At 40.2% G+C, this 24,317-nt stretch overlaps 1 protein-coding gene across 1 annotated transcript in view; it reads left to right on the forward strand.

Annotated features, from left to right (window-relative positions):
* The window catches only part of EPHB6 (EPH receptor B6), a 75,125-nt gene that overhangs the window by 17,013 nt on the left and 33,795 nt on the right, over positions 1-24,317 (forward strand). The window contains exons 3-4 of the mRNA XM_062593836.1: positions 8,597-8,661; positions 9,324-10,020. Of these exons, the coding sequence (XP_062449820.1) occupies positions 8,597-8,661; positions 9,324-10,020 (762 nt within the window). The remainder of the gene's footprint in view (positions 1-8,596; positions 8,662-9,323; positions 10,021-24,317) is intronic.

Raw genomic sequence — 24,317 nt, forward strand, 5'->3', positions numbered from 1 at the left:
ATAAATTCCCATATGAAGGAATGCTTTGCATGAACCAGAGGAGGCAGTTTGTGCTGAGTCAGACGAGAGAAAGGAGAGAATAATGAAGACAAAGTAGAGAAAAGATGGACAGGAAAGAAGAGAGGCCAAGAAAAGGGGAGAAGGGAGGACAAGTGGTAGGATGGAGGGTGATGAGTGCAGGAGTAGTGAGAGGGGAGATACGGGAGAGCATCAGAGAACGGTAGACATATTGTAAACAACCCTTTTGTTTGTTCCAAGAGATATCCTTGAAGCCACATGTGCTTACTGAACTGCACTGCTTTGTGATGAATGCTCATCTCTCACACATGAAAGCTTTCAAAAAAAGGAGAGGAGGAAAGGGGAGAAACCAGAGGGAGTCAGAGAAGGAAAGATCTGGAGGGAGGGAAAGGAGAGCAGTAGGAGTGGGGAGATATGAAGAAAAAGAGGATAGAGATTGGGAATGAAAAATAACTTTTAATTAAGTAATTAATTTTCAGTAATTAAGAGGAAGGACTACTGTTAAAACATCCTTTATCTTAAATAGGAAGAGAATAGTGTGTGTGTGGTGGGATATGGAGGGGAGTGTTGGAGAGAAGACGGTCAATGGAAAGAGATTTGTTATGTATTTATTATGTGTTTCCTCTGAAATACAATAAAAGCTCCAAGAAGGGAAAGGAAACAAGTCCCTGCGCTGGGATCTGAGGCTGTGTCACTAGACCTTACTATTCAGGATTTACCATGGAGGAAGAGGTTTCTTGTGGTGTCTTTGGGCCCTAGGTTTCCTGGGTTCATGAAAATTGCTGAAAGTAAATACCAGTGTAACACCTTCGCTTAACAGAGGACAAGCAAGTGTTACATATTTTTTTCTTTCTGCGTTTTAGTTCATGTCATTTCATTGGGATTGTAGCATGCAAGAGTGTAATTGAAATTCTTAAATCTCTGCAGCTGTATTTATGGCAAAATTTTTAATGGTTTTACAAAATACTGCAAATGTTTTTATGCCTCAGTGTAACTGATGGAGAAACGAGACAGAGAAAGGAGGGAAAATGTCCATGCTCTCCAACTACAAAATAACTCAATTCCTGTAGAAACTCACGTTTTCAGAATTCATTGATCACTCCTTTAAGTTTGTAGTGATGAAAGAATTTAGAGAATGCTACATGATACAACTTCATAGATCATGTGCTTGAGTCACTTGAACTAGAGTGGGAAAATGAAATTCTGCCTACAAATCAAAAGGTACAAGTGCTGGTGAGCCGCTGGTTTGGGTTGGGAGGTCAGATCCTTGCACTACGACGGTACTGCATGGTCCAAAGATAGCACTCCAAATCTAATTTGCATTTCAGAGATACGCATTTTTGCTGGGTCAAGGCAAGGAAAGGCAAGGAAAAATTCTACATTAGAAGGAAAAGAAGTCTGATGATAATTTTGTGGAAAGTTTAGGTTTATTACAGACTTGCCTGTAAGGGAGAAAATAGGCCAATGGCAGTTTTGTTGAATCATGATTCTGTACAACAGAGTTTTGAAACTTCAAATTTCAGATTTAAGTTGAAAAAAATATAAGGAATATCAAGTTTGATCTTTGTTTTCTGGGAGGTTTCTTAGAAGCCTTAGGTAGTGCCTCTAATATAACTCTTACCTCTGACTGAAGAGGTTTGACTCAATGGGAAAAGTCAGTCAGGGTAATTTTGCTTGCAAGTGTTCCTGAGGCATTTGAATTTGATTTGAACAGGCTAAATGTAAATCACTTTTTCTCTCAAATTGAATATTTCTTTTTATTATTTTCTAGTAGTGAAAAAAGAACTAGATAAAATACTGATAAAACAAACCTTCATGTAAATGGTTAAAAAATGAAAGGAGGTATGGTGGGAGGGAATAGCCAAAATCTGCAAAGCATATTTATATGCATTATAAAGACAGAAAATATTTTCTATGCAGAGTGCTTTTAAGGTGGGGTAAAGACAGTACCCTTTTACAAGACGTGGGAGACTCAGAAGTAAGGAAGTTCTCGTGGCAATTTAAAATGAACTCTAGAATTTAGGGGGATTTTTTTATGCTTAAAAACAATCATCAGGCTCAACTGTTTTGATAGAGATCCAGTGTTTGCACGCACTGATTTCACTAGGAATGAGCATGTTATACAAAATTTTCCAGGTACGATTTTTAGAATAGAGAAAAGCCTGCATGGGAAGAATGAAATAAAGCTGTTCTGGGAAACAGAACACATTTGTAACCTGGTTACTTTGGCTTTATAACAGGAAACAATATCGCACAGCACTCTCACTAAAACTGCATTGCCCAAGATTATGACTTTCTTCAAGTGTTTTTAAGGTTTTAATTTCGGGGGAGGGGCTATTATTTTTGAGCTACATGCTAGGTAAAGGATACATTTTCTGTTTCCTGTTTTTGAAAAACACAGGAAATACCCTGCATGCCAGAATCTTTTCAACATGTTTGGGGAGCCCAGAGTAGAGTAATCTCCAGGAGCAGACAGGTGGAGATGGATGGGACAGAGCTGGATGGACAACTTGTTTGGAAGGGGAGGGAAGCCCAGGTTATCCCAGATGTCCAGCTCAGCAGCTAAACTTGATTTTTTTTTCCCCCCATAATAGTTTACTTGTTAGTTCTTGTGCTAGGACATCACTGTTTCCAGGTATATGTCATAGCTCAATAATGAAACTGTTCAAGAGCTGCAGGATAGCTTTCACTGTTTGGAGAGCAATAGATGAATAGAGAATAGATGAATAGAATAGAGAGCAATAGTCAGGATGCTACTAAAACTGTTTATATTCAAAGCTAATTAAAGCTTCAGAGAAAAGGAAGAGCTTCTCAGTTAAGTTTTACATTCTTATAGTATGCAATATCTGGGACTATATGCTTCAGTAAAACCCAGACAGACCCAAACTGACATTTTTACTGTTTATAAAGGAAAAGAAAAGCAAAAAAACTTAAGCTTTAAAAATCACATCATATGGTCATCAGAAGCAACCAGTTTGACAGTAATAGAATTACACAGAAGATAAGTTTTAGACTCAATAGTGAGTGTTTGCACAATGAAGCCCTTAAGCAGGGACAGAAAATATATGGTATCACTAGGAAAGTTGTATATAATCATTTATTTAGGTTATATATGCAAAGTTGAAACTAAACATTTAATATAAAAACTTATTATTTCCTGATTCTCCTGCCTTAATTCAGCATTTCCTGAAGGTTTTAAAAGAATTAATGCAGCATTTAAATCCTATCAGTTTCCTAAGAGTTTTAACACAAGAATAGGGAAGGCACAGAGGAAAATGGATAGTAATTCATGAAGCTTGAAAGCTCTGCTACATTGCAAATAACTGTTCCATTCCATATCCTCAATTAGTTGGCTGACATTACTGTCTTTGACAGATATATAACTCCTGATTGGAGTGTGATAATTTCTCCATGCTGATGACAACTTTGATATTCTGACAGTGTCAGCATTTTGCTCTGACATAGCAAGTAGTTAGAAATTATACCTCATGGAATGCACTAAATACATGTCCCATTGCCTCCAAATTGCTTTCTTGTTAATTGCATGTGAATACAGAACTGATGCAGGAATGTTCATTACAGGAATGACTTAGCAATATTTTAAAGAAGATTCATCTTTTATTTTAAATTAGATTAATTTGTCTCATGTGAACTGGGTTTGTATATGTTCCCTTACATAAGGAGGCATATTTTATAACTTGGGCTTGTTTTGTCATGTTAGATCATAGCTGAACTATAAAAAGACATTTTTGTTACATAATTAAACAGCAATCTTTATATAGAGTATGAACAAGTGGAGACTTTGAACTATACACAGCTACTTTGGCTTGCTTTTTACTTGTTTAATTCATTCATTCTTGAAGAATAAAATACTTATTACAACTGCATATGTCACTAGCTATTGATATATTTATTTATTTCACCACACTACTGTTTAGTTTTGGGAGAATTCTAGTGTGTTTAGGGAGAATTCTAGTGTATTTAAGGCTTCCTAAAGGTTTCTCTGTATTCTGTCTCCAAGTGGTAGCCCACATTTATATAGTTTTATTTGGTGGGTTATGTGCTTGTCTCTATGCACTCAAAGGAGCACAAAGGACCAATGACAGGCATGGGAACCTGAATAATGGAGTTAAAGAAATGAGCACCCTGACCTGGATTCTCCCAAGTCTATCACAGGACAGTGGTTGGTCCCATTTTCTGGGGATGAAACTCATAAAGATGAGTCAATGGGAAATTCTCTCTGGAGCACCTTTCAGACTGAGGGGGGTTACTACCAAGAGGGTTACAGAATTTACTAAGGGATTCGAGGAAGAGCTTTTTCAGACTGTACAAAACTTACTATGGATTGTTTAGGGGACAAACCATATGTGGGGAAAGGGAGAGATCAGGGTGGTTTGGGGAGGAACAAAGGTAGGAAAATAGGAGGATAAGAGGATAAAAGGGGCCGATAGCTTGTAACCAGGTTGCTGGTCAGTATGCTTGTCTGGCAATTCCTTGTGCCTGATCAGTGTAGTCTGTCCTGTATTATTAAACTTCATTTCTTAGCCATTTTCCAACCTTCTGGGTGAAGGTGCTCTGTGTTATGTGTGTGCATGGTAGTCTGAGTGCCAGGCACTGGAGTCAGACCACAAGTCATAGGGGCTTATGTGTCTGTGGTGCCAGCAACTGGGGAGACAAGAGTGGATGAAGATCAGGTGCCAGCAATGGGAGTTGGACCAAGGGATGCAGGGCCTGTGTGTCTGTAGTGCCAGCAACTGGAGCGAGTGAGAGTGCATATGTCAGTGTGTGATTACTAGTGAGTATCAAGTCGGAGTAAGTTAGTGAGCAGGGTAAGTGGCTTGGGAAGCTAGGTGGAGACCAGAGGATCTATGAGCTGGCTATTGGAGGAACTAGGAGGTTCAAGCCAGCTAGTAAGGAAACTGACATCCTGGGGGTCAGCTGAGAGACCTGTTTATATGCAAGTGTCTCTGTTACTGAGGCAGTTGGAGGAGTCAGCCACTGAGGGTGCCAGGAAGTCAAGACCAGACTGTAAGGTCTAGAATTTGATTGAGAAATGCATTTGTATATGTGTATCTCTCTGCAACTGGAAGCAAAACAATTCAAGGTCCAGCTACTGGACATACTGAGAGTCTAAGACCAGTTACTGGAGGGATCCACGTTGTGTATAAATATATATGTATTTCCTACTAACGGACCTACATCCTGATCAGCCAGAGAGGAAAATGTGATGAGGCCGTTGATGTTCTTTGTGTTTGCATGACTGGTGAGTGTTTTTGTCCGTGCTGATCTGTGTGGCTGTGGCTGACTGTTTATATATGTATTGTATATGTGTGTTTGTATGTGTGCCTGTTGCAAATACACACTCAGCCTCACTATTGGTTGGAGCTAGGGGTATGGAGCAGCAGCAGCCTTGCTTCTGTCAGGCTTCTGGATTCAGCAACCCCTAACAATATTATCACACAAGCTCAGAGAATGTTTTATCTAAGGGGGCAGGCTCAGTCTTCCCCCTTGTGCATGCACAAGGCATGGTTGTACAAGGCAGCGTAGGCCCAGTAACATTTCAGTTATTTTAAGACCCTTTTCTAAGCCAGAGGGTTTTGCTGCTCAGGGCATTCAGCTGCATAGCAAAGCAAACTCTCTGAAAGTTACCGTTGACCCTTGTGCCCCTTGCAAAGACCCTATCTTCCAATGTTCATATATACTTGCAGATATTCAAAATTCAAATAGGCAAGGATTTGACCAACCAACTGTAATTTGACCTTGCTTTTAGGGGGTTGTTGGACCAGATGATCTCCAAGCCTCCCTTACAGTGATTTGGTGATTGTTATCAGCAATCTTCTAATCCCACAGATAAAGGAATTGTTTCTTTGTCTTCTCAGGATCAACTTTCTCCTCGGTGGCTGTAGTTTGCTTAGACCTGGGTTGTATGTTTCCCCCTTATACTGCTCCACTGAAATATGGGCTGATGCTGAGGACAAGTTTTCCTCAATCCAGAAAGCTGGTAGGCTATCTCTGCCTTCATAGATGTTATCCCAAGATCAGTCATCCTTGGGCAAATTGTCATCATATTGTACCCAGGGAAACATCCTGCCTGTAACACAGGCACAAAAGTGTCTTGCTGAATGTGTGGTGTATCCAAGATCTGAAAATTATTAACATGTCTGTCCTGGACAGCCTGGTCTTACAGTGGTAACTTTCAACTTTTCTCTAGCTGACATCATAGTACAGGGCAATCAAGAGACTGGTTCACGACATGACCACAGTGCGGTACCAACATAAGCCTTCAGCATTTTTTTTATCCCTCTTTGGTTTGAAAGAACAGGTTCATTGTGAAATAAGAGTGTAGTCGATTTTGAATGTGCTTAAGATAGAGTGTAAATAATCTCTTTGACTCACTGTTGTATGAGATATTGTAGAAGAATTTAGGAAGCAAAATAGGGGAGAATCTCTCATCAGCTATTTTTTTCTGGTCTGAACCAAAATAGCAGTCTTAAGAAAATGGAATCTCATTGTTCCAAAATGTAAGATTAAAACAAGAGTCAAGGAAGAATTTTCATCATTTCATCTATTTAAAGCCTCCAGATTGCTCAGATATCCTGACTACTCCTCAGCTTTAAGCCATGGTGAAATATTGCTTGGCTGATGCTCTGAGGTCACCTGGTAAGATGTTATCTCTAGGACAGTCCTAATCTTGAGTCTGATCTAATCTCCATATCCTTGATTCTGAGCAAGACTGAAAGAGTATAGTCCATTTTTCTTCCAGGCTAGTAAATTCAGCTGTAAATTCCAACATACCAAAGCTGTATCTGAGAAGCTAGTGGCAAAGTACTGACATGACAGAGTCCAGCCCCCTAGCCCTGACTGTGCAGTCCTAACAGCAGTGTGCATGGGAGAATGCAAAGTTCCCCTGCTTCAGGGACAGCCTGGGGAAGGATCATGCCTCGAGAAGGTTCGTAAACCTTTCCCAGTCATTCGTATCTCAGAGGAGCCATGTGAGCCAGGTTACCCTTGAGAAGGGTAGGGTAGCAGAGCTGCTCAGTATTCCTTGAGGTCTGCTAGGTAATTCTATAAAGGGGGTTGGTTAAGCAGTAAGCAGTAGATCTTTCTAGTTCTGGCAAGCCAGATATTTTACCCTTCTGTTGAAGCTGGGAACTGTGGCAGCTTGCTGCAACTGCTCCTCAGAAAAGCCTAAGAAATATATGATCTCCTGTAGGAATACACAAAACATCAGTTCTGGGACTTTGAGGAAGCCTGAGGCATAGATAAACGCGACTCCATCCCTGTTTTAGGATGAATCTGGCCTGTTCTTTATGTTGCTTAATGTAGATTGAATCCAAGGAGTGCTGATCAGGACAGTGGAATCAGCAATCTAGTGATCTGAAAATAGCAACTACTAATGTAGAATATCTGCATAAAAGATGGGGCAATCACATCATCACATCCTTAAGGAGAATTGCAAGAATTGTTGGTGGTTTTTCCTTTTCCTTTTCCCTTTCCTTTTGTACACAAAGCAACAGGATAGAAACAGGAAAATTGAAAGAAGCAAACAAAAGGAGATTGGTTTTCCAAAATTAAGGGGAAAAAAAAGTTTGACATGTACAGTATATATCAGCACATGTAAACACCTAGATCATTTTTTCCTGTGTCCTGCCTATAAACATACATATAAACACTTGCATACTTGCATACCAGTACCTTCTAGGGTGTTCTCAGAGCTGATGTTCCCTGTGGAGAATACTATGTGTATAGCTTGCTATGCCACAACCTGTTCTATATTGCAGTAGTCAGTCTGGTGCTTATCTCCAGTGGCAGATTCATTTACAAGGGAAATGCAGACTAGTTGTGGGAATAAGGTAGGCCTGTAAGGTTCTGTGTGTGCTTTATTCCTGAGCAGTATAATACAAAAGGCTATTTAATAATTAATTTCTGATAAAGCTGAGACTGGAATATAAATGTGCAGCCTAATGCTCAGCCCCAGAGTAAAGTGAATCCACTAGAGGATTAGCTGAGTCGTCATCCTAAAGTCCCACAGACATTTGGTTACAGAGCTAGAAACAAAGGAGAAACAAAGGTGTCCTGACCTTGTGTCCGTATTTATACTAGTAAATAAAATGGGCAAGTAAGGCCTTATGGGGAATGGCATAGCCTGGCACATACCCATATAAGTTATCTTTCTGTCCCACTCTTTCCAAAAAGAGGGTGTCCTCACTTGTACTGCTCATTATGATAACTCTGGCCCATGGTGTGAGTTTAGCTACACACTACCTGCAAAATTGTTTGTCCTGACAAAATAATGCCAGCAACTTGCTAGCTATGGCATAGCATGATCATGTGCCAGTACCCAAGACCCTGTCTTGGCCCTGCTTAATCTACTACTATAGATGTAGTCTGTCATACTTGATCTCAAAACATGAATGTATATTCTGGGTGTGTGGAAGCCCTCCACAAGAGAAGTGGGGTTTTTGTTTTGTTTTGTTTTGTTTTCTCCAGAGAGTCCTGTGAGGGACAGATAAAATTTTACCATGACTTGGAAAAGCACAAAATGCTCTTTTTATTTAATTATTTTTAATGTAAACAGAAATACTTCTGGATACCACCGGAGAAACCTCAGAGATCGGCTGGACCACCCACCCTCCTGATGGGGTAAGCATTTTCCTTGTCCTCTTTTTGCCCTCACCTCTGGTGGGAAGACAAGTATGTAGCCAATTAAAAAGGAGAGACTGGAGCCAATGAGGCATGGTTTATGTTTTCTGTGCATCTCAACAATCTGAACACTGTGCGTTGTGCAAAAACAGATTGTTAAGAGAGGAGGCTATTGTCTCCTCTTTACTCTCTTTCTTCCCCCTCTTCCTTCAGCAGTACTCATGAGATCTCCAGCGCTCCCATATACAGCCTAACTGTGGTACAGCTGGATAGGAGGGACTTCTGCTGTAATGTTTTGTTCAGAGGATAGTTTTTCATTTCTATCTCTTTTTTTTTTTTGTCTTGCCTCTGGAGATAGGAAGTATGGGAAGGAGGGGGGAAGATGTGAACTTCTGACATTAAGATCCTCAACACCGTATGATAGATTTACATGGAAACAGACCTCCTTATAGCCTTTAACAGCCCTTCCTTTCAACATCATACTTTATTTTGTCTAAACTGCTGTACTGCATGTGCCAACAGTGGGCTCAAGTCCTGTCATAGATGTGGAAACTTTTCCTTTAAAGGGAAGAAGAAGGCCTGTCCTGTATTTTTGGCACAGTCAAACACTCAATCCCTGTTTTTATTATTCTTCTTTTTTTCCTCCCATATGTCCATTATAGTGGGATGAGGTAAGTGTCCTCGATGACAAGAAGCGCCTGATCCGAACCTTTGAAGTCTGTAATGTGGCTGAACCAGGTCAGAATAACTGGTTGCGTACTCACTTCATTGAGCGGCATGGGGCGCACCGAGTACATGTCCGCCTCCGTTTCTCAGTGAGAGACTGTGCCAGCATGCGTACTGTGGCCTCTTCCTGCAAGGAGACTTTCACACTCTACTACCACCAGGCAGAGGCTGACATAGCCTCTCAGGACTTGCCAGAGTGGCACGAGGGCCCTTGGACCAAGGTGGATACTATTGCAGCTGATGAAAGCTTTTCCCAGGTGGACAGCACTGGGAAGGTGGTAAAGATGAATGTTAAAGTCCGTAGCTTTGGGCCACTCACCCAACGTGGCTTCTACCTGGCCTTCCAGGACTCAGGAGCCTGCATGTCCCTTGTGGCGGTTCAGGTCTTCTTCTACAAGTGCCCAGCTGTGGTGAAAGGATTTGCCTCCTTCCCTGAAACATTTGCTGGAGGGGAGAGGACCTCCCTGGTGGAGTCAGTAGGGACATGTGTAGCAAATGCTGAAGAGGAAAGTACAGCTGGGTCTTCAGGTATTCGGTTGCACTGCAATGGAGAAGGCGAGTGGATGGTGGCCATTGGACGATGCACCTGCAAGGCTGGCCACCAGCCTGTTGATAATGAACGAGCCTGCCAAGGTGAGCGACTTTTTTGCTCCACTACTTAGGCAGCCCATTCCTTGTTGAATCTCTGTGTTAGTATTTGGTATTTGCCAAAAGGTGACAGATCTAGAAAGTTAAATCATTTCTCACAGAGAACACGTACTAACAGCCTCCTCTTCTCAAACCTAGTGCTGCAGACTGAAGATGGAGGGAACACTTCTTGATTTTAAGAACATGGTTAGAAACTCTATTCAGAGCTTAGCTGAAGCTGTGACAAGAGAAAGTCTTTTGAGCTTCGTCTGCAAAATGGGCAAAAGTTGTAACTAGCCAGTGGTAATGTGGTTCCACTTCTCTGCTAAGTTTCACCCTCCTTAAAAGGGAGATGCCATAGGGTGCAAGAGCTGAGCCTAGAACTAATATGCTCTAATGGCTTGGGTCCTTTTCTAGTACTGTTGGAACCACTGGTAACAAGAGAAAAGAAAAGCCTGATCATTGGTCAGGGAGCATGCCACAGGAATCTGTGAGACTGGGAGGGTAAGAAACAACCATGATAATGCTACTGCCATGAGACCTGTAAAATGCTTTCTGCCCTGGAGCGCACGGCATTTTGTATAAAATGGTCCTCGTGGAAGTAGAATCAGCTTTATATCACCCAGCATTGGTATTAGGCCAAAATATGGCCAAACCTGAACAGCCAATCTAATGTCATGACTGTCTTTTTCAAGCTTAAGACAATTGATTAGAACAAACTGCTCTGTATGTTGCTTACAAAGATATAATTTTGGGTATAATGTACTTCTGGTGCTTCCTCAGTTTTGATAGGCATCTATGCTATCACAGGTATCTGTGCCATCACCAGGATCTCTTAGCAATGAAAAGATTGCTCCACTACAATTCAGGACTTTTTTTAAAAAAAGAATAAATGTAACGTAAAACCTGGTTTCAAGTGCAGGAGCAATTCTAAAGTTAGCGTGTAGTACATTCAATTAAGACTATGCCTGGGATATTGAGAATTACAAACATTCTGGTTAACCCTCAGTGAAAAATTACAAGATATAGTTAATGGTTGTCTATATGTTACCTTAAATTCCTTTTTCATAAAGTGATTGAAGTCATGCAAAATAACATTATTAAAGCACAGTAGTCTGAAAGTCATGGAGTTCATTGTGCTGGAGGCTTACAAAGGGAATTAAATTTGGTAGGTGTTTTTCATTTGTTTATGCTTTAAGAATTATTAAAATGTGTGTGCCTTTTTATCCTGCTCATTGTTTTAATTTAGAAATAGCTGAAATGGCAAGTTTCTTTTTTTTCTTTCTCTTACTAGAAGGCTTCTTGGCCAATTCAGGTCTTCTCTAGATCAGTATACATGGAGCTTGACTTCAGAGTTAGTCCAGAGAAGCAGTCTTAATTTATTTGAAACATCCTTCAGATTTAGATCACCAATTTGCTTAGCCCTTTCCTGTCAACAGAAGTAGTTTTTCTGTGGGTATCCAGACTTGGTGCTGGATTTACTTCCTCAGTGATATGTGCCATTTATACTTGCCTTTTGTTGAATTTGCCATCTCATCTTATGCTGCCAGCTTCTTGCAAGGACTCTTCAATGGATGGTCAGTTTGGTATGTACGCCTCCCCAAATAATACTTCTTCTTTTGCATCAGAAATGTCCTACAATATCATGTGTTTCTAGAGGAACTTAGAGTAGCTAGAGGGACATGGAGTTGTACAGTGATGTTTCCACTCTAGTCGAACTGTGAAAAAAGTGGAGCAAGTCATTTGGAATATGGGCTTTAAATACTGCCTTGAAACTCCAAAGAGGAAAGGGGTAAAACAGTAGGAAACTACTGTCTGTGAAAGAAGGGATCAGTTCTACATGACTTTGAAAGACTTTTGATACTTATTTAGTGTAACTGTATTATAGTTTGCAGAAATCCTGCAAAGATGCAGCCTCAGCTGAAGCACTGTCAATCTTTGGAAAAAATCTAAGTGCAGGTGGTTGCAGTGATAGTGAGTAAAGATTCAGTCTGCAGTGAAACTAAACCTGCACTCATTATATGAAATTGTTTTTTAGAATACTATTTAATGTATGGCATGGAATGGATGCATTTCTAGTAGCTAGAGGACTTATATGAATCACAGGACCAAAATCAAATTACTTGAGCAGAAAGATGATCCAAATAGCTCAATTTTCTTTTATTTATATATACATATCCATATATATATACAGAGAGAGAGAGAGAGTACACAATTGGAAGGATCCATTAGAGGAAGTTTTTCAACTGTGGTGGTTAGTTATAAGGAAATTATGTGTAATTAGAAGGTACAAATTACAGCCTACAAGAGGCTTTTGTTTAGAATCATAGAATAATAGAATCAGTAAGGTTGGAAGGGACCTCCAGAGATCGTCTAGTCCAACCCCCCTGCTCAAGCAGGGTCACCTAGGGCATGTTAGACAGGGTTGCGCCCAGGCGGGCTTTGAGTATCTCCAGAGAAGAAGACTCCATAAGCTCTCTGGGCAACCTGGTCCAGTGCTCTCTCACTCTCACAGTGAAGAAATTCCTCCTCACATGCTGGTGGAAGTTGCTGTCGTCCAGTTTTTGCCCATTGCCTCTTGTCCTGTTGCATGGCACTACTGAAAAGTTTGTCCCCATCCCCTTGACACCCTCCCTTCAGGTTCCTATAGACATTGATAAGATCCCCCTCAGTCTTCTCTTCCCCAGGCTAAACAGGCCCAGCTCTCACAGCCGTTCCTCATAGGGCACATGCTCCTGCCTCTGATCATCTTTGTAGCCCTACACTGGACTCTCTGCAGTAGCTCCATGCTCTCTTGTACTGGGGAGCCCAGAACTGGACGCAGCACTCGAGATGAGGCCTCCCCAGGGCTGAGTAGAGGAGCAGGATCACCTCCCTCGACCTGCTGGCAACACTCTTCCTAATGGACCCCAGGATACCGTTGGCTTTCTTGACCACAAGGGCACATTGCTGGCACATAGTCAACTTGTCATCCACCAGCACTCCCAGGTCCTTCTCTGCAGAGCTGCTCTCCAGCAGGTCAGCCCCCAGTTTGTACTGGTGCCTAGGGTTATTTTTCCCTACGTGCAGGATTCTGCACTTGCCCTGGTTGAACCTCATGAGGTTCCTCTCCGCCCAGCTCTCCCGCCTGTCCAGGTCTCTCTGAACGGCAGCACAGCCCTCTGGTGTATCAGGCATTCCTCCCAGCTTGGTATCATCAGCAAACTTGCTGAGGAGGCACTCTGTCCCTTCGTCCAGGTCATTGACGAATAAGTTGAACAGGTCGGGACCCAGTACTGAGCCCTGGGGAACTACACTAGCCACAGGCCTCCAACTAGACCCCACACCACTGAGGACAACCCTTGGGGCTCTGCCATTCAGCCAGTTCTCAACCCACCTCACTGTCCACTCATCTAGCCCACACTTCCTGAGCTTATCGAGGAGAATGTTCTGGGATCCAGTGTCAAAAGCCTTGCTGAAGTTAAGGGAGACAAAATCCACTGCTCTCCCCTCATCTACCCAGCCCGTCATTCTATCATAGAAGGCTATCAGATTGATGAAGCACGATCTCCTCCCTTTCCTCCATATGCTCGGTGATGACATGCGGAATGAGCTGTTCCATCACCTTTCCGGGGATGGAGGTGGGGCTGACTGGCCTGTAGTTCCCTGAGTCCCCCTTTTTGCCCTTTTGGAAGACTGGAGTGACATTAGGTTTCTTCCAGTCCTCAGGCATCTCTCCTGGTAACCCTGACCTTTCAAAGATGATGGAGAGTGGCCTGGCAACAACATCTGCCAGCTCCCTCAGTACCTGTTGGTGCTTCCCATCCGGCCCATGGATTTCTGGATGTGAAGCTTGCCCAGAAGATCTCTAACCTGATCCTCTTCAAACAAGGGAAAGTCTTCCTTTCTCCAGACTTTCTCCGTTGTCTCCAGGCTCTGGGATTCTTGAGGGCTGCCCTTAGCAATAAAGACTGAAGCAAAGAAGGCGTTCAGTAACTCTGTCTTCTCTGTATCCCTTGTCACCAGGACCCCCGCCCCATTCAGTAGTGGGCCGACATTTTCCCCAGCCTTCCTCTTGCTGCTGATGTATTTGAAGAAGCCCTTCCTATTGTCCTTGACGTCCCTTGCAAGACTCAATTCCAAATGGGCCTTAGCCTTCCTCACAGCATCTCTACATACTCTGACTGCATTCCTATAATTCTCCCAATAGTCTGTCCCTTCTTCCACATGCTGTGTACTTTCTTCTTCTGTCTGAATTTGGCCAAGAGCTCCTTGCTCGCCCACGCAGGTCTCCTGCCACCTTTGCTGGACTTCTTACTCATAGGGATGCACCACTCTTGAGCTTGCAGGAAGTGATGTTTGAATATTAGCCAGCTCTCACGGACCCCCTTTCCCTCTAGGGCCTTAACTCATGAGATTCCTCCAGGTAGGTCTCCGAAGAGCCCAAAGTCTGCTCTCCTGAAGTCCAGGGTTGCAATCTTGCTTATTGTCTTGCTTCTTTCCTGCACAATCCTGAACTCCACCATCTAGTGGTCACTGCATCCAAGACTGCTCCCAACCTTCACATCTCTAACTCTCTATTGGTAAAGACAAGGTCCAGCAGGACACCCTTTCTCGTAGGCTGCTCCACCATTTGTGACAGGAAGTTATCATCAATGCTCTGCAGGAGCCTCCTGGACTGATTGTGCCTTGCTGTGTAGTCCCTCCAGCAGATGCCAAGGTGATTGAAGTCTTCCCATGAGCACCAGGGCCTGTGATCGTGAGGCTACTTCCAGCTGTCTGTAGAAGGCCTCATTGACTTTCTCTTCCTGGTCAGGTGGCCTGTAGTAGACACCCACAACAGTGTCCCCCCTGTTAGCCTGCCCTTTGATCTTTACCCATAAGCTCTCGACTGCTTCCTCCTCCACCCCTAGGCAGAGCTCGATGCATTCCAGTTGCTCTCACATAAAGAGCAACTCCACCACCTCGCCTTCCTGTCCTGTCTTTCCTAAAAAGCACATCTTTCACTTCAGAGTTCTGATCCTCCAAATATTTTTGGTGTTTCCATTTTATTTTTCATTATGTCCTTTTGATAGACACATTAATTGTATTTTTCTTTGTTCACATAATTGAATTTTTCCTAGCAAAGCCTTTGGGTCTTGTTACTCTTTAATGCTTTCAAGAAAACATAACAGGAGAAAGTCGGATTAAGATTTTTATTTGTTTGATTTCAGTGCACTGTGTTTAGTATAGCAACTTCCTGGGAAAAAAGAAAAAAAAAAAGTACCTAAAATGAGATTCTTAAACTCATGTTATGGTACCTAAATATTCAATCATCATCTGGCATTTCTTTTGAAGCTGTGATATACTAAGCATTTCTGAACTCCAGCTTGTTTGTTTCAGTGCTGCAACAATTTAATCTACCATCAAATAGGTAATAATTGGTTTATTTTTTGGATGTTGTTCAGATGAAGCAAGCATTCCCCAAGCTAGAGATTGATAGAATTTTAGATGGGACAAACTGCACCTGGAGATTGTGCCATTGCCTTGAGAATAGTCCATTCACCTTAATATTTTCTTAAGATGCTTTATTTAGTAATTATTTCTGTATTTTAGGTTAAACATAGGTAAATGTGTAAAACCTTAGGACATTACAAATATAATATATTCTTACATCTTTCTTCAAGTAACCCTTTTAGGAGTAGTTTTCTGTTTTAAAGTTTTTGTCTTGGGCAATTTCAATGATCCCAAAACTATTACTCTCTAAAGAACTTGGTTCAGCTTTTTATCAGCTGAAACACAAGCAAATGTTGGGCGTTTTTATGTATAGTTGTTCTGCTCCTGAAATGGCGTGTTGGGGCACCTGTAGTTTATCTTAACTCCTTGTAGATTTGTTCATTAATGACTTCTCAAGCTAGACTTGAATTAATATGTTTAGTAAAATATGCATAACATTTATTAAATATTATTTTTCCAAAATAACAATGTAAAGAAAACAATTACCATGTGCAGTACTTGCTTTTATGTGTTTCAGAAAACTGATTTAAATATTAATGCGAGGTTTGCATTTTTTAAAGTTGCAGGATAAGTATCATGTTGCTATTAAGCTTGCATGGATCCTACTGATGAGATGGAAAATTGATATATTTGTTGGTTTTAAACTCTGAAAATAATAGGACACACTTGTAGGGAACTGGATTTTGTCCTTCTTACTGGTTGATACTCATGTCCTTTCTTCCTTACTTTCCTATACAGGCCAATAAATCACTTCCACAGCAGAATTAGAGAAATTCCCTAAGAAATCACGTGTTTATTTGCACTTGCTTTTACTGGTTTGCAGACTTTCCTATTACCACCAAACTTTGCTTTAGCTTGGTTTCTGACTGAATCCTGGATTTCATATAATTTTTACTACTCTGCTCTTTAAATATTTCAAGCACATTGGGCATCCTGGATGCCTCTTGTAACTAAGAAAAAAACCCTTCTCTTAAAAGTTTCATCCTTGAACTTTCTAAAAGACCAACTTACTTTACATGCCTGTATGGCATGATCCTATACAACTGAATTTAGTGGAATTTTTTCACTAATTTCAAGCTGTAAAATCAGGCAATTACAAAGGAAAGAATACTATCCCATGCAGTGAACATCTGAGAGAGAGAAAGAGGACAATAGTCATTCTTTTGATAGTAGATCATGTCCTTTGTTATCTTCTCAGTTTGTAGTGTTAAGGAAAAAAAGCTCAAATATACTGTAAAAACTTTGTATGCAATCTTCTACTTATGTACTTGACCTGCCTATTACTTATTGGTGTGGCCTGATTTACCTTTTATGTCTGTATCTGTTTCCACAAAAGATCTTTTCTTCCTGAGTTATCCTCTACACTATTGCAGTTAAACTTTAGGGCAGTAGGCCCTCTGTGAAACAATTTGATCTAGCCTCCAAAAGCAATTTTTAACTTAGATCAGCACAAAACAGAAAGCGTGTACTTTGTGTTGTTGCTGCTGTTCTTTACATGATGTGTCACTTATTAAGGACTTTTTGTCATAAAAGTAACATTATAAATAAAAAACAAGTAGACTATTTTTTACAAAACGTATTATAATTTGTATTCACTTTCAGTAAGTCATCATGATCCTTCATAAAGATGGGCTAGATTAAAGAAAAGAGCATCATCAGTTCTGTATTATCTTGATTAGTCATACAGAAATATATGGCATTTATCATATGATTTCCCATATGCATGGTTTGAGGTTTGTTTATTAATTGCTGGACAGCTACTGAATTAAGATAGAGAGTCTATAAAATATTAAATTTAATTCTGAGAGGCTTTTAGACTTTTAGATGTTTATCATCCCCAAACAAGAAATAAGTCAATGTAGACCCACTAACTCATGTAAAGTGAATGTGTGTCCATCATTGTCCATCCTGTTCCATTCTTTAGGATGTAGGAGGTCATATGACTATGATCTTCCTGTTTCTGAATATTAGGATGAGAGAATATGAATGAGAGGATGTCTAGAGATGTCTAGAGAATAGATTCCATGTGGATTATGTTCACTCTGAATACAGGCTTGAATGTACTCACTTTCTATGGTTTATTTTTGCATTTACCTAACCATAAAAAAAGTCCCCTGAGTTCTCTGAGGTTAACTATTCTTAAGGAAACTCCGTAGAGAAAATTTATAGACTATTTTCCTTTGATTTTGCTCTGTGAGACCGAGAACTATTTTTGTGTTTCAGGAAGAAAATAAATCAAAATCTCCTGCTCTGTCTGCCATCACAAGCAGTACATCTTGACATCAGTTTGCAAAGTCCTAGAACCTGCATGCCTATTTCTTTGAAAAACATCCATTTTGCCCAGTCCCTGTCTCTGTTTATAGCTGTAAGAGATGTTTAGGAAAAAGCAAGAGCAAGACATGATACTCCCGTTGAGCACTCCCAGCTTCCAACCAGGATCTTCTGTCTTATTCCTGTGACCATTTAGTTTCCTTAACAGTCTTTGAGAGACTTTTTCAATAGCTTTCTGAAATTCCAGTCACACAACACTGACTAGATTACACTTTTCCAGAATGCTTTTGACCCCTTCAAAGAGCTCTACAGGTCTGCAAAGCATGACATGCCTTTACAAAAGCTTTTTACATTGACATTGTAGTTATTTAGCTGTTCATTAATTCCTAATGAAATTTGATATGGACAGATGCGAAGTCCGGCATCTGGCAGGGACTCAGGCTGCGCCCTCCGCTCTCCCAATACAGACTGGAAGCTCACTGCCTGGACAGTGGCTCTACCCAGGAATCCTGGCAGACAGTAAGCTAGATTTTAATCAGCATTACACCATGGCAGAAGGCTAACAGCATCATGGGCTGTATCAACAGAACCATAGCCCAGAAGTTGAGGGAAATGCTTTTTCCCCCATCACTTGGCCCTTTTTAGACCACATCTAGAATACTGTGTCTAGGCTTGGTGCCTCCAATGTGAAAAAAAAAATGTTCATGAACTTGCAAGAGCCAAGTAAAGGGTCACCAAGAAGGCTGGGAGCTGGAGCGTGTGATCTCTCTGGAGAGATCAAGGAGAGCTGACTTTAGCCTAGAGAAGACTTAGGCAGGATTTAAGAAGCAAGCTGTTTCCTGATGTGCAAAGCAGGGTAATAAAGACAATAAATCAAAATTGGTCATAAATTGAAACATTGAAGATTTCAAGTGGATATAAGAAAGAAAACTTCCTAAAGGGGAGAGTCAAGCATTGGAATAGGTGTCCAGAGACAGTGTGTAGTCTCTGTCCTTAGATGTTATTCTCTGTCCTTGGAGGTTTTCTAAAGCATCGTATGCCACATACATGCACATGAGACAGCTCTGCATGAAGGTTTTCTTTTTTTTTTTTTTTTTCCTTTTATGCTCCTCTGTCCTCATTTCTGAAGGTTGGCAAAGCTCATCAGCTGGAGTAATTAGCATATACATACTACCAGATGATATGGTTTACTTCAGTTCAAAACAATATTTTGCTGCACTGCAACAAAGATACTGGCTGCCAAACAGATGGAAAATGAGAATTAGCAGGTGAGGAAGAGTTCTGTTGTGTCTCTGACAGCAGTCAGTTCCACCTATTTCATTTGAAATACAGAGAAAATCTCATAGCTGAGTAACTGTTCTTTTCCAAACATCCTAACAGATATTCTGTGTTATAAGGATTTATGCATGAAATTAGGGCTTTATTAAAATCTCAAAAAAAAATCACTGGTGTAAATGAAAGCAGTACTCAAAGTATTATCTTTCTTATGCAAAGATACACCTTTATGATGGTAACTCCTTTTGTGCCAAGAAGTTCCAACAGGTCAACCTACAAAAGTCATCCACCTCATCTTCTCTATTTCATACATTAGACTATTGTAAAATTCCTTTATAATATTGGCCTCTGTGATTCTCACCACTTTTGCAAGTCTGTTCTGCCTTGTCCTTCATCTGATATGAAGTCTGCTTGGTATATTTCAGCTAGGACATGTAAATGAATTTCATACTATTGTGTTTCCTTTCAGAGATGGGTTAACTACCTCTGAGTGGTATATGCCAAAACAACAAATCCACCATTTTTAAAATGTTCCAAAAGGACTTTTAAACTTTTACTGTATTTGATTGTTAGACTGCTCAACAGGCATTTTTGTTTTCTTGACTTCTGATTTTATTGAAATACTCATAATAATCTGAGTGCTGGGCTTCTTGCTGAGACAGGAATAATCATTTGTTGGGTTAAGAAATTCAAATGGCATTTTGTTTAGTCCTGCTCAAGTAAGACTGATTTAAAAAGAAAGTGCATGCTAATCTACTCTTTGCAAATATGTTGGCTACCATTTCGTTTTGTAATGATAATTCAGTATAGTCAAACTGCAGCTTCAATGCCTTTTTTGAAATTGGAAGAAATGGTAGGAGAATGCTGGAAATGATGAAATAATTTTAAGTATGCAGACCTGGGTTTTTCTGACTACATATAGTAGCTTCAGCAGCACCTCTTTTATGTATTCTTTTAGGGAATATACAGAGACAAGTCACTGAAATCTTTATTAATGCTTGTTGCATTGGCATGGGAACATTTTTGGAAAAATAACAGAAATGGCATCATCAATCCTGGTGGTTTCTCTAGCATATTTTGTAAGATGTAGACATGCACTGTGTTTCACCGTAAAACAGCAGTATAGAAATGTTTAAAATTCAAGAGTTTCTCACCGTGAGTGGTACAGATTATTTTTCAAGGAAAGGGATGAAAACATGTTTCTTGGAACTTCTAAAAGAAAGGTTAAATAGCCCCTAAGCAAAGTACTGCAAAAAATAGTCTTGCATTGCCTCTAGAGAAAGGAGTGGGATGATCTAATGAAAGTTTCTTCTTTTGAACACCTTTGGTTATGTTCTGACCACCAGAAACTATTAAGGAAAGTAGTATGTCACCAGATCATATTATTAAGTCTCACTGTTCTTTGTTATGATGCACCTAAATATTGTTCTTTTCAGTATGTGAGCATTATAAATTATATGCTTTTAATAAAGAGTTGAATTCCCTTTTAACATTCAAGATTTGATGAGAAATTGTATGGAAAACTGGAAGATTTACTATTCCTAAAGCTAATTGTTTTCACTGGTAAAATATCTTAAATTCTGCTGAGGAATAGCAGGCAACTAGTGCAGCTCTCAGTTCATGAGTATTATGTATTCCTACTGTAATAGAATCACATTTTTATTCTAGCTATAACTCTTTAAATATTTGTGATGTTGTGCCTTTCCAAGCAACACAATTCTGTTGCAAAAAATTCCTTGAAACAACAAAATCATGAAAAATTATAGTATCATTTATTTCTGAAATCCCTTTTGCTTGACTGTTATTGGGAGAAAATAACAACTACACTAGATAATTGGGTATGAAAATGGGGAGAAGCAGCTAGGGCAGATATTGTGGACAACACAGCAAAAATACTTTATTGTATGGATCCAGCCCAGGATCACTGTGGAGTCCCACCACAATTTCAGCTAGACACAGGCTGACTTCTGCAACACCACTCATGAGGCCACAAATTATGTGACTTCAAAGCCACATCATGTTTCTCAGTGGTCTAGAGTCTAGAAGGGCATAAAAGTTTGGTTTTATTCACACACAAATATTGCTAGCTGGATAACTAACCATGCAAAGTAGTCCCGAAAGAAATACAGCTACATTCATACTGTGCTGCTCCTGAGATAGCAAGCCCAGCCAGATCTAAGGTAGCACTAGATGGCAGTAGCTTTTTCTGCCTCTGTTGCATGATTAATCCACAATCCAAATAAATTGCCAGTAAATAGTTTAGTATTTGCTACTGGCCTTAAACGCTCTTAAAACATAGAAATTAGGTTTAGCAAATAAATACAGAGTTTTTTTAAAAATCCATCTTTTAGATTCATGGAGATTCCCCTTTTTGTTGTGTTCAAGGAAAGCTGATATTCCCTTGCAGCCCCATTTTTGCAGGAGCTGGACATAGGTAAGAATGGCAAATAATTTGTGGTTTGTAACTGAAATAATGAGAATCTACTAAACTACCAAACATGCTCCATCAGTTGCTTCCTGAATTTCCATGAGCAGTTTAGAACAGCCAACAGCAACCAAACAGTGAACTCAAGTACTAGAAGGCATTTTTTCTCCTTGTGTTTTTCATAAGCTCCTCTGGCTGTTGATCTCCATTCCTGATCTATTCTCCTGCTAAAAACATGTTGCTGTCCTGTCTGAATGGAGACACATTCAGTTAGGGTAGTTGGTGTTCTTTGTGTTATCTCAGTAGGGCATCCTTTTCAGGACTTCTCCTCTGTGTATGTTCTCTCTTCCTAAGAACAGGAGGACACAGTGATACGTAGTTGCTACATTGTTCTCTATGAAATACAGGGTAAAAGTCCTAGCCTGATGGCAGATCTCTACTGAAGATCCTACACAGAGCTGTTCTTAATAATATTAAGACTGAAGAGTGAACCAGGGATAGGAAGGAGAGACAAGTTCCTGTCTTTTTCTTCAGTAGAAGAGTGTGTGGGCGTTGCCTCCCCCTCACCATATGGATGCCTGTGGAGTCCTTCCTGGACCAGCTGTTGCCTCTTTATCTAGTACAAAGAATCTAAGAAGAAGCATTTAGGGCAGATAGAAAGCCTTCTTCTTTCCTGCCCCTACCATGAGCTAACATATTCTTTCTTTCATTCGTTTCATAAGTCTGCCTTCTGCTTCTTCCTATATGGCCAACTTCCTCAGCTAAATTCAAGAGTGAAATAATATCCAAGAGAAGTAATGGTGGTACATGGTGGTATAGGGTACCCTGCAACTGTGAGAATTTTTCACACAAAGGGCCAGGAGTGAAAAGTTCTGTGTGATTAGGCACTCTAAGTCACTAGTTTACAAAATTCTGGACTGGTAAGCTATTCTCCCTAACTCTCTCACAAGCCATCTAGTTTCATTACATGAAAATTCCATGATTCTGTGCCCACAAACCATGCATAATATGTTTCTTGGGATGCACTGGCAACTGCTTATCACAGCCATTTAGCTAGAAGTCATATGGGATGTAAGTTCTAAGTTACCGAACTTTTTGAAAATGGTACTTAAAATTCACAATTACTAAAGCTTTTTTAAAAATATGTCAACAATTAGAATGCAGGGGGGGGAAAAGGAAAGGAAAGGAAAGACTGATCAATAAAATACTAGCTGACATTCCCAAGGGAAGTAAGGTGAGCTCTTAGTTTGAAACTTCACTGAAATAAAACTGTTAAATTAATCATACGGAATTTATCTTTTTCCCCTCAGGTCCCAAATAGAAATTAATTTCAAATCAATTCCATCAGCTGTGTTCAGTATCTTTCTCCTTAGGCCCAAAGCAGTATCCAGGATGTCCTTTACCTCATATCATTGAAAATGTGTTATTTCCTGTCACTGTACCACTGACTGCCATTTACTCTTCATCTATTTACCTGCTGTTTCTATACCTCAGAGTCTGACTTCTGCCTTCATCCAGCTGTGATATCTGAGGGAGAGATGATAGCACGAGTGTAGGAAAAACACAATGGATTGAACCGTGTTTATAAAGGGTGGAGAGGAGGCAGCTATTTAGCTTGTGGGGTTAATGGGGGAGGTGTTTGTTCCCTTGTTGGAGTACTATAGCCATTTCTCCTCTCTTCTTTCTCTAGACAGTTCTAGGAGTCCTGAGGGAGCAATATATCTGCCTGTTATCTGTAGCAGCTGTAATTAGTTCCTCTTTTTTTCAGATGTAGGGATGTGTGAAGAAGTCAGCTGGAGAAGATTCTACAAAATCGCCTTTCACCTGTGGCCATACATGGTCCTTTCTGGTAGCAGTAGAGACACAGTTGTATTACTGGGAATTGCAGGAACTATTGACAGTGCAGACAGATGTTTGAGAGCTCATTATGGAAGCCCTCAAACTTGCATGAGGGCTTCAATAATGCCCTCATTGCATGTTTGTTTTTGTATTGTGAAAAGATCTCCTTCTGCACCAGCCTGGTTAAAATTATTAGTATTTTTTAAGTATATGATATTAATTCAATGTTAAGATCTATGTCAGAAAATAAGCTTCAATAGCCTGTTAAATGTACGCATATACTATCAGTAAAAAAAATGCACAGTAAGACCTTGCAAACTTTTATCACTTACAGGATGCTTCTATAAAATACATATACAATACAATAATCTTGTTTGGAAGGGACCTGTGGAAGTCATGTGATCTAATCCCACACTTAAAACAGGGCCAGCTTGGATTAGATCACTCAAAGGACTTGTGTTAGTTCAGTTTTGGTTACTGCCAAGAAGGAAGGTCCCACAACTTCCTTGAGCACCTATTCCAGTATTTGACTGTTCTCATGATGATTTTTTTTTCCAAATATATGAATAAAATTTATCATATCACAGTTTATGTCCATTGCCTCATGTGCTACCACCATGTACCTCAAGAGGTAGTTGACTCTGTCTTCTTTATACTATCCCATTAGATATTAGATGTTAGCAGTAAGATTCCCCTATAACCTTCTGTTCTTAAAACTTAACAAGCACCCTGCTCTTAGCCTTTATGCTTTGAGAAAAAATCTTTAATTTTAAGGTAACTCGCAGTTGGTAATAATACAGTTTTGTGCTAGATTGTGTGTGTGTGTGTGTGTATATATATATATATATATGTATATGTATATAAATTTCTTGCTCCCTTTTGTCACCTTCTCTAGCTTTATTCTGTGCCCTGCCCCCCACACACACACATTTGGTGCTTTTCAAGGAACTTGCTGCTTTTTCTAAACTCAGTGTTTGCTCTCTACTGCTGCTCCCTCCTTTTTCTGCCCAAATCTTTC

Source organism: Rhea pennata, chromosome 1 (genome assembly GCF_028389875.1).
Source record: "Rhea pennata isolate bPtePen1 chromosome 1, bPtePen1.pri, whole genome shotgun sequence".
NCBI classification, from domain to species: domain Eukaryota; kingdom Metazoa; phylum Chordata; class Aves; order Rheiformes; family Rheidae; genus Rhea; species Rhea pennata.